Here is a 10,490-nt window from a genome sequence, read left to right as displayed (position 1 = left end):
ACAACTGATCGATTAACGAAAGGACTAGATAAGTCATTAATCCTGAAATTCAGAGAGGGGATGAGACTGAAACTCATCAGTAGTTCATCTACAGTGACAACCCAATCTATCTGAGTGGAGATCTCACAAAGTAGGTTCAATGAGGTAATAACAAGCTGTAGGGTGAACTGGATAACACATTCTTAATGAGATACTATGTATCTGTGTTTGTTCCCCTGATTACTCTAGAAAGGTCTTGTAGCTGCAAGTAAAGGAAGAGTGAAAACTCTGAATGGGTTCAAAGTCTTCTAGGCGAGATGTTAGCAGTGCATTTTTAGAGAAGTCCACATATGTGAGTGTAACTGTATGGCCGCAGTTTAAGGAATTGGGTTATTCCTGAAGTCACTCATGAAACAGGATTCGGGCGCATGGCCTTTATCATGTTGTTGCTAATGGATACTCCTACACCAAAGGTTCAAGTTCAACACTTTAGTTCACTTCGTTCCTTTGGGGGTAAAGTTAGTCAACTAAGGTAGTGGTTTAAACTAGAAGGTACCATTACTGAAAGCATGATATGTCCTGCTGCAGATTACTTCATCTTGCATTTTTGTTTTCTCTTGTTTTCATTCTTTGAATTTGTGGGGGAATGTTGGATGTAAGAAGAGATGAGGAGTAAATTCAAAGGAGAAAACAATTTGGGGACCACTCCTTTATGGAGTACTTTTGGACTTTGATGATGTGAAATAGTCTCATATTGAAGAATCTGAAAAAGGTTATGGGGTTTATAACCTACATGAAGATTCTATCACTTGTTCCAAAGAACAAGGGGATATGATGGCTACCACATACACACACACGCTCGCCCGTCGCGCCGTACTTAGCCGGGCTGAGCTCGGGCCGGGCCGGGCTGAGCTCGAGCCAGGCTGGGCTAGGTTTGGATTTGAGTTTGGGTTCGGATAATTGGCCCTTTAGGACCATATCCATTCTAAGTTCAATGTTCTTTTTGTCCTGCATTAATTGTTTTTATTTGGATTAAATAATAGAAAAAGAGAAATAGATAACAGATCGTTCTGTTGATGGGTCACGTTACTTCATAAATGGTAACGGGTCTCTTACACATTTTAGTAAGGGGTTATAAAATGTGGTTAGAGGGTTGCGGTTACACATATACAGACGCAAGTGACTCTCGTGTTTTAGTTTTCTCTCTCTTCCTATCATGCTCTCTTTTGTTGCCCTATGGGTGTTTTCCAAAAATGGGAGTTCTGCAGCAGTCGTTCGCTGAGGTTGTCTTCGAAGGGTGATCTATCATCGGAGTGCACCGACTCAAATTGTCGAGGCTATTGTATCCTGGGGGAAGGACGTCAGACCCTTTTTGCACCGTATGTGGGGGCGAATCTTCTCTAAGGAGAGTATTTTTATACGCCTTAGCCTATTGCATAATATTAACATTTTTCCTTGTTATTATTATGTTATTTGCATCTGTTTGATTTGATGTTTTCGTCTAAATTTTAGTTTCAACCTGAACATGACATGCTTAAACCATGTTACAGTTTGAATCAATGGTTTAACGTGCAAATCATGATATATTGTAATCTGATTTACATCATGATATTGTTTTTTATTTTAACATATGATTGGTTAAGAAACCCGACTTTTGCTTTGATAGCCACTTGAGCCAAATGCTCACGTCATCTAGTAGGGGAGCCGGTGACCAAGAAGAGATTGTACGGGTGTGTTTGATAGACCGTTGTGCTGGACCCCGCACATGCGTGGAATGATGCAACAAACAGTAGACGTGGTTCCGTTCTGTGGAACAGTATTTTATCTTGAAACATGTGTTCTGTCTATTATGTTCTATTCTACTATTCCGTCCAATATTGAACAAGCAATCAAACGGGATACATTTGCTTTACCTTGCCAGAAATGATTTTAAACCACACGGGATTTGGAATCTTCCCCTAGAGGTGGATCATGAGATGGAGTGCTGAGACCAATACTGAAAAGGAAGGGTTATTTCCAAGGACAATATGGAAAAGACAAACAATTGCATGTGGCGTGAGATGTGAGACTTTATTTTTGCCATGAAACCACTTGGGGGGCAAATGGATCTGTTCCAGTCAGTCTTTTGATCCAATCTTGGCATGTTGTTGTCGATGTGGATCTTAAAAAGAATAAACTTTTAAGCCACAGATTTGGATCAACATATTACCTTGAGACGCATCTTTGCTTAGATATCAAATACGATGCATTATTTTAACGTTTTTACTATTTTTAAACATTATTTTACTAAATTAGTGAAGTATCCAAAAATAGTTTTGAAATTATGAGTCAAACTCGTGTCACGTGTCGCGTTACATGTCAAATGCACCGCTATGGGTGGGTGCCCCCAAGTGTATATGTAATTATGTATTTGAGATATGAAGATTTTAAATACACTTTCTCACTTGACTTCTTAGGTGTGAATCTGAAACACATATTTTGAGTCTGATTTCATATACTAAAGATAACAAAAAAGGGAAAAAGAAAAAAGTGCATTTTATTCTAAAACACCTGAACCACAACGGATGTCAACTTTGCAACCTTTTCAATAGTTGTCTCGAACAAACTGAATAATAAAAAAACATTAAAGATATTAAAGATATTACACATTGAGAGGTTTCTTATGGATGAATTCAACCATACTAAAATGACTAAAATACTCTTAAGAAGTGGTGTTTTTTAGAATATATGATTACTTATTGATGTTAAAAGAAAAGTTGTTGGGGGCAAGACTGAAAGACATCACTAGAAACTCGTAGCGATCATCGTGAGTCCAAAATGTTGCTTTATACACATTGTTTGGGGTTATGCGGATCTGGTGGTAGCCGGATCAAAGATCCAGCTTCAAGAAGTAATGTGCCCTATGCAATTTGTCTAGCAACTCGTCGGTTATCAGAATCGTGTATTTGTTTTTAATCATGATCTGATTAAGGGCCAGGTACCGCCAAGATTTGATATTCTTCTTCACCAACAGAATCAAAGAAGAATACAAACTATTTCATCTAAGAGCATCGCTCTCACTACTCGCTCAATCTCTAACTTTTAAGTGTTTTCATATTTGTAGGGCCGAACATTGGTCAGCTTAGCCCCAGGCTCTATCGGGATCGTATGGTCATGTGATCGAGAGGGTGCTAGACTCTTGGGCTCATCAAACACTATGCTCAACTCCTACAACAAAGCCTCCAGGTTGGTGGGGGTCTCTGTAGAGGTCGTGGGCACCCCATCTGAGAGACACCTTTTCAGACAACCTTGACAAGTTGTTTAAACTTGGCTAGAGAGGAAGGTGCCCTGAAAGGAATTCAAATTGAAACCTGATGACCTTTGTAATCGAACTCCATTATCTTGTCCTTGAAGTTCCATAAAACAGAATCCAAGGACTAGAACCACTGCATCCCCAAGACTACGTTTGCACCCTTAATCAGTAGTACAAATATGTTTATGGTATGAATGGTCCCCCTGGATCTCCAGCTGAACTACAGGGCAAAGGGCGGTGGATCTGAGTTTGCTCTTGTTCCCAACCACTACCTCAAAAAATTGTTAAAGGGTGGTCGAGCACTTGGCCCTCTTAACCATTTGCGCACACACAAAATTGTTTGTCGAACCAATATCAATCAACACTGAAATCACCAACTAAATGATTCTACCCAATACCCTCGTCGTCTAAGGCACCTCCACGCAAGCTAATATGTGGTACGATATCTCTGAGACCTCCTTCAGAGTGTCCTCTGTTGAATATGTCAATTTAATGTCATTGATCTCTTCTTCAATCTCGCTATCGCACAAGTACTTATTCAGGACCTTGCATTTGTAGTCTGGTTCCTATAAGTCATCGCAGTTATATATAGCAAAGGAGTTTTTTCTGGTGCTCCATCATCTGTTCGTGGGAGAGCTGCTTAACCTTGACCTTGGGGGCATGCTTCCAGCGAATGTATAGAGTGATTTGTGGCCTTTTATAAAGACCTAAGAGGTTCAGTCTCTTGTGTGAGGCAGGACACGATCCTGCTAGAAGTCATGCTCTCTTGGGATATGTTCCTTTGACTAGATGCCCCACCTGGTCGGGTTTAACACAAGTTTATCCATGATAATTTCTCCTTGGACACACATGCCAATTTGAAAGCTTGCATCAGGGAGAGGTATTTCAACATGAACCTCAATCTGTAGGTCCATTTTGAGGCCCACGATATCAGTGACTCCTGGGACCATCCAGTGACGAGCTTACTCAATCTCTCAAACTCTGCGCTTTTGTGTTGGTCAATCTTGGACAATGAGACATGGTGATTGGCATAGCCTTAGCGTATCACTAAGGCTCGAGAAAAGCCCTTCCAAGTAGGTGTCCTCAACTAGACACCAACCAGTGATACCAGCGAATGACATTTTTCTCGAAGTAAATTGAGGTGAAGACTACCCGATCCTTATAGGACATCCTAGAAATCCAGAAGTATTGCTCAACCCAAAATAACCAACTCATAGGGTCGACCTAAGTTGTTGAGCCTAATAGGGTTCATTTGAGGAACCCAAGTATTGGACGCCCGAGTTGGATTCTTTGTGATGATCGTGTTGTCTGCCCAACTAGTCCTGGATATTCGCTACAATAGTGAGGAACGAATGATAACACTCGTCCACTTTTCTGTTAAATGCTATCACTGTCTCTCTAAAAGCATTCACGTTCTAACTCAAGTTGGTGATTTGACCATATACCTTAATGGCCTGGGCATCAATTATGGTATAGAGTTCCCCAACTAACTCTTGGGACATCGTCATGTCACGGGTTTCCAGATTATAGAATCAAGAAAGGTGTGGGCCTTTATTGCATAGAATCTGAATGCCAATTGGAGTCACAAAATGGTACTGGTTATGTCGAGTGTGCACATAATCGTGTAGATGCATGGCATCCACACACAAGACAAAGATGTCCTCGACATAACAATCGATTGCTTGGGTTGGTCATACCCTCCCAAATGTGTCTATGCTCGATCAGGATATGTATTCGGCATGGTACATGATAGAAAAAACTAGCCACAGGACTACGAAGTTGTTGGACTATTGTTCGGCTCTACGATAACCCAAAGATGTTTCAGTTACAGAGAACTAGACTGAATCTTTTGGATACAGGCTAGATCGTCATAGGGATGACCTAAAAGGTTGCATGAGTCTTAAGAAGGATGATCTGATACCAATTGATAGAACCTGACTCCTAGATGGATCAGTTCTATCAGGCCGGCCTAACGAAGCGCAGATACATATACATGTGGGTCCATAATAAGTACTTGCTATCTTCTCAAGAAATTGAAGCACAACAACCTCTTGAAAGTTTAAAATAGAATAAAATAAAAGCATGATCAACATCATAAGAAGAAGGAATACATGGTGGGAGATCTAGTACTTCTAAAATTGCCCCACATAAGCAATTGACATTGAGGAGGGCCAAGAACTACAAGCTCTCCCCCCAGTTCTGTGTCATTTGATATTGAGGCAAGAGTTGGCAAGGTAGCTTATAAGCTCAAGCTAACGCTCGAGGCACAAGTATATGTTGTTTTTCATGTTTGTTGCCTCAAATAATATCATTGAGAGGCATCGGCCCATGCTTCACCCCTTTCGGATCTTGGGGACTTGCAACAACTAACACCAGTCCAAAGTCCTTAACAAGCGAAAAGAAAAAAGAGTGAATGGGTGGTTGGTGACCGAGCTTCTCATCTAATAGAGCAACTCCAAACCCAAGGAAGTCATTTGAGAGCAAGAAGATGATATGAGGATCATATTTCCAAATCAAACAAGGCAAATTTTGAAGGGTGGAGGAATGTAACCTGCTTAGCTCTTCCTATTATGCGGCATGGCATAGATGTAATTCTACTTTAGCTTTTGATTATGTACTACTTGGGACTTGGGTGGCATGAGTGTAATAAAGCAATGTATTAACCTATATAAGGTCTTACTCTAAAAGGATTAGACTTGAGTTGTTAGACCTTCTAATTACTTGAGATTCACCGTAACAACCTAAACACAAGTGGATCCAGTGTCGTGCCTAATACCGGGTCTGGTTTGACTGACTTAGCTTCTACAAAATCATGCCTAGTTTCAGATATGGATAACATAAACAAAGCAAATGAGAGATCATACCCATCCCATAGAAAATTACATATAAAATGCTATTGGATTATTTTTTTATGACTCTAATATGAAAATCAGATTTTTTTTTTATTTCATTCCTTTATCTTAAAAATGATTCTACATCAATGTGGTATCAAAATTTTCAATAACCTTATAAGGTTGGCATAATTTACATTTGGATCCGATGCAGTGCATCCAAATCTGCAAAAATACCCATTATTACCAAAATTTATTTTACATGGCCGAGTGAAGCTGCTTGGATTTGTTCCACGTGTGAATCTTGTCCCCATTGATATCGTAGAATGCAACGCCAGCCTCCGTGTCTGTGATTTGAAGGGACATGAACCCTTGGCCATCGTAGTAGAACTTCAGGCCATCCATGTTGGCGCCCTTGTCCATCCCCCTCCACGCCTTGGACCCGGCCCCACTTGTGAAGAACTGGATCGGACTGCGGATCCCAATCCATGTAAAAGAAATCATAGTTAGCTTACGACAAAATTTGGTTAATTAATGAATGCAGGGACGAAAATGCGAATAGAAAGTCGGATCCCCACGTATCCAACTCCAAATTCTTTAGATCCGGCATAATCTATTATCTTTGTTTCTCTTATAAACTTTTTGATCAACAACAAAGAAGGCAGCAATGATCACTTTTCTTTATAAGCATGAACCAAAATATGCAAAAAACAAAGCAATAGCATAAAACCATTATTACCTGCGGGTACTGCTGATGTGCTGCAGGCAGTGATCATGGCCATTGATGTAAAGATCGATGCCATTGGCCTGAAAAGAACATAGACCAAATACATCAAACCTTTGTGGCCTGAAAAGAACAGAGACGAAATACACCTAGCCTTGATCTTATGGCAAAGAAAGCCCTTTGTGGGTGTTGAACTCGTGACATCCCGTCAATTAATTGGTGACATTCATAAGTTGCCCATACCAATGATCAGAGCTAAAAAAAGGAAAAAGTATGAAGATAGAACCGAATTCAGAATGCGTTTTGGATCCTCATCAAGCAGGTCCACATAAAAAGATTATGATGGAATTTTAGAAAATTTACCTCGAGGATGGGGAGCAAGAGGTTTTGGAGCTCCTTGGTGTCACGATGGGGACCAACGCTCCTGATTCCGTGGTGCCCGACGACGATCTTCCACTTTGCAGTTGATTGCCTCAAGGCAGAGTCCAGATCCTGATTTAGATAAAAAAAGAGCGGATCATTCATGAGCTGCGAAATGGGACCGAAGGGGGCGTTTGATACGCTGTCCGCGCGCGCACCCACGCACCCACACAAACACGGGATGCCTGCTTGGTGCGTCCTGCAGATGCGAAATACGTGTTCGCTGCTGTTCCGTGACCCCCCACAGAACAGCAGAGGAAGGACACACCCAAAAAAAAAAAAAAACTTTTTTGTATGGCGCATGGACAGGGCCGGACAGCACGTCCTGCCCTATCCATGGATAGTAAGGACAGGACGCGCTGTCAAGATAGCGTTTGGGTAAGCGTCGCATACCATGAGTAGGGCCTTGACGTAATTCTTCCTAGGGAAGACTCCCCTCGAATCGTGGGCGTGCATGTTGGTGGTCGTCCAGTAGCCGTCAACGAAGGGGGTTGTGTCCACCATGAAAAAATCGGCGATTCCTGCCAATTTATCGGCAAATTAAAAAGAATTACCAATATAGAATTTAAACGGAAAATAAAACATTTCTTTCTTTTTTTGAGAAAATGTAGGATATCATCAAAGGCACTCCTAGTCCTAACCTAAGGAAGAAAAATTTTCAAAAGCACACCTAAACTTATCGTGATAATAAAAGACACACCTAAGTTTTTTATATAGTTAAAAACACACCTAAATTTATGCTCCTTTAATTGCTGTTAAATGTGCTACAATTACTAGTGTATGCTAAAAACTGTGTTCTCGATAAATGCGTACAAAGAATTTTCCAAAATACATGATTAATTAAAAACCAAAACCCTAGAGTATGTTAAGATTAGCATTTTTTTTGTGTTGTGTGTTTTCAATTTTCACTAAAGCCTCAAGGGAGTTTTTGAGATTTTCTAAAAAAACTATTTCAAGGTTAATCAGTGACTTTGTCCTAGAAACCCAGTTTGAGTTAATGATAACCCAAGTTAAATAGACAGAAATGTGTCTTTAAATTAATTGGAGTGTGTGCAACAATATCGAAAAGTTATGTATAGTATTTATACGGTTTGTTTAGTCAGAAGCATATTTTGGATCTCCCTATTTTTGTTGCATAAATCAAGTTTTTTGAAGAGCTTCGAAAATCAACGACCCATACTGCAAGTAAACGTTTGCAATTGAATATCTTAGGTTTATGTGGAGACCGCTGGATTCAGAGTGTTGGTCATATAAGTTTTTATTAGAGGGCACGGTACAGTCTAATGTAGCCGATATTTTTTCTGAAATAAGTTTTTTTCCTTTTTATACCTGCTGTGTTGACGATAAACGATCTCATGCAGATCCACCTCTTGTCGATTCCGTTGAGAACCGGGTCAAGCTGAGCCAAGGCGCTACCACGGTAATCATGATTCCCCAGGACTGTAACGGACCGATTGTTTCGTTAGGATACAGATACGAATCGGACGATACATTCTTGAGTGTGTGCACGCGCGCGCAATCTGAAACAAGGATTAGGGTTTGAAGGTGGAGAAATTTACCGCTGTACCACGGCATCTGGAGGCTCTCCGCAGTGTAGATTTGGGAGAAGGATTGCTCGAACAGCGTGTCATCGACTCCGGTCAATCCCTTGTCGTAGAAATTGTCGCCGGTGGAGATCACGAAGTCGATGCCAAGCTCCTTCCCGATCCTTCCCATCTGCGTCACAAAGAGAAAAATGAGAACTCGGTGAAGGAAACGGCAGAGAAATTCAGGAAAATTTTATGCAATCCGAGCTCGAACAACAAAACAACTTGAGATAACGAAAATTTGCTTTAAAAAAGCTGAATTTGAGGGGACTTTGAAGTTTAATTAAAATGGAGGAACGATGAAGACGGCAGTAAAATCATGAAAGATTTTAAAAATCGGGAAATCAGGATCGCTTTTATACATTCTTGTCTGCTCAAAGTTCCAATGCTGCTGAGTTTGTTCGTAGAACTTCCGATATGGTTTGAGGATGAAAGATGCAGAGAAAAGGACAAGTTTTTCTTTCTAGTAGGGGGAAATTCAGATCGGAAATTCAAAAAAAAAAAGCGTGCAAAATCTCGATCAGAGAGAGAGAGAGAGAGATGCTCTTGAGAAGAACGAGTACAAGTTACGCAGAAACTCAGAAAAAGAATGGAGAAAATTTCTACCAACTCCAGGCAAAAAGCGACGATTCTAAGGAATTGAATGCGTACATTTCCGGAAAACCTCCGTCTCAAACGGGGAAAAGAGACAACAGATGCGAAATGCTTAAAAAAGAAACACAAAATCGGAGTCGACGACTAAATCTTCTTTTCATTATCAGCAAAAAAATACTCGAGCGAACAATAGAGCAACGAGAACGAAGAAATCCGATTCCACGGAAAAGAAAGAAAAAGGAGAAAAAAGAAAAAAGATGGAATAGGAACCTGGAAGGCGACTTCCGACTGGTTATACGCCCCTTTCCTCCCCCAATCGCCGACGACGAGCAGCCGGAGCGACCCGCCGGCCAGAGGGGCGTGCTCCCTCACGGGGAGAATCGCGAGGGAGAGGTCCACGAGACAGCAGAGGCAGTAGACCAGCGAGACGAAGAAGCCCTTCCTCACGGAGATCGTCGCCATCGCCTCTTTCTCAGAGTCGTCGTCGTCGTCCTCTCTCTCTTTCTCAGAAGAACGAGAACGACGAGGACGAAGATGAAGAGGGTCTGAGCCAAGCAGTGGGTCGCTATCTCGCACCGTGACCCCTTTTATAGAAGAGAGCGGTCGCGTCGTCGACCCGAACCGATGGGTCCGCAAATATATTGGATAACGTCTCATGGTTCTTCAACTTTACTTCCCCCTTTCTTTCGGATTCGGACCTGGTTTTAGTGATCGTCCCGGTTTCCAGCTCCCGGTTTTGTTGGCTTTGCCTGGTACGATGAACACGTGGCGGCGTGGGAGTAGCGCCTGAAGCCTGAATGATTGACGAAGGAAAACAGAAGCCATCGCATGAGGGCCATACTCTTGTAGCTTAGACAGAGCCATCATATTGACCGTTGTAAAAGAGATCTACGGTTAGGGACTTAGGTATATGAGAACGGTCTTCATCTAGTCTTGACTCGGATAGGTGAGGGTCAACAACTGCAGGTGAATATTCAACGGAATATTTGTGGTCCGTCAGATGCCTTGACGTAAAGAGAAGATCGTGGAAGAAATAGTGACAAGGCAAAACGTCTAAAAATAAA

The 10,490-nt window shown here is 41.4% G+C and overlaps 1 protein-coding gene across 1 annotated transcript; it reads right to left on the bottom strand.

Annotated features, from left to right (window-relative positions):
* Positions 1 to 6,308: 6,308 nt before the first annotated feature.
* LOC149812366 (purple acid phosphatase 4-like) lies at positions 6,309 to 9,825 on the bottom strand. The gene is made up of 7 exons (XM_089993292.1): positions 9,697 to 9,825; positions 8,806 to 8,962; positions 8,576 to 8,686; positions 7,640 to 7,767; positions 7,190 to 7,318; positions 6,842 to 6,909; positions 6,309 to 6,574 (listed from the first exon to the last, which is right to left on the bottom strand). The coding sequence occupies exons 2-7, from the start codon at positions 8,960 to 8,962 to the stop codon at positions 6,361 to 6,363; spliced, it is 807 nt and encodes a 268-aa protein (XP_089849418.1). The 5' UTR covers positions 9,697 to 9,825; the 3' UTR covers positions 6,309 to 6,360.
* Positions 9,826 to 10,490: the final 665 nt, after the last annotated feature.

This window comes from Nuphar pumila, chromosome 17, assembly GCF_984573655.1.
Source record: "Nuphar pumila chromosome 17, dmNupPumi1.hap1.1, whole genome shotgun sequence".
Classification (NCBI taxonomy): Eukaryota; Viridiplantae; Streptophyta; class Magnoliopsida; order Nymphaeales; family Nymphaeaceae; genus Nuphar; species Nuphar pumila.
Note: the sequence above shows the minus strand (reverse complement) of the source record. Positions and strands in the feature narration are given on the sequence as shown.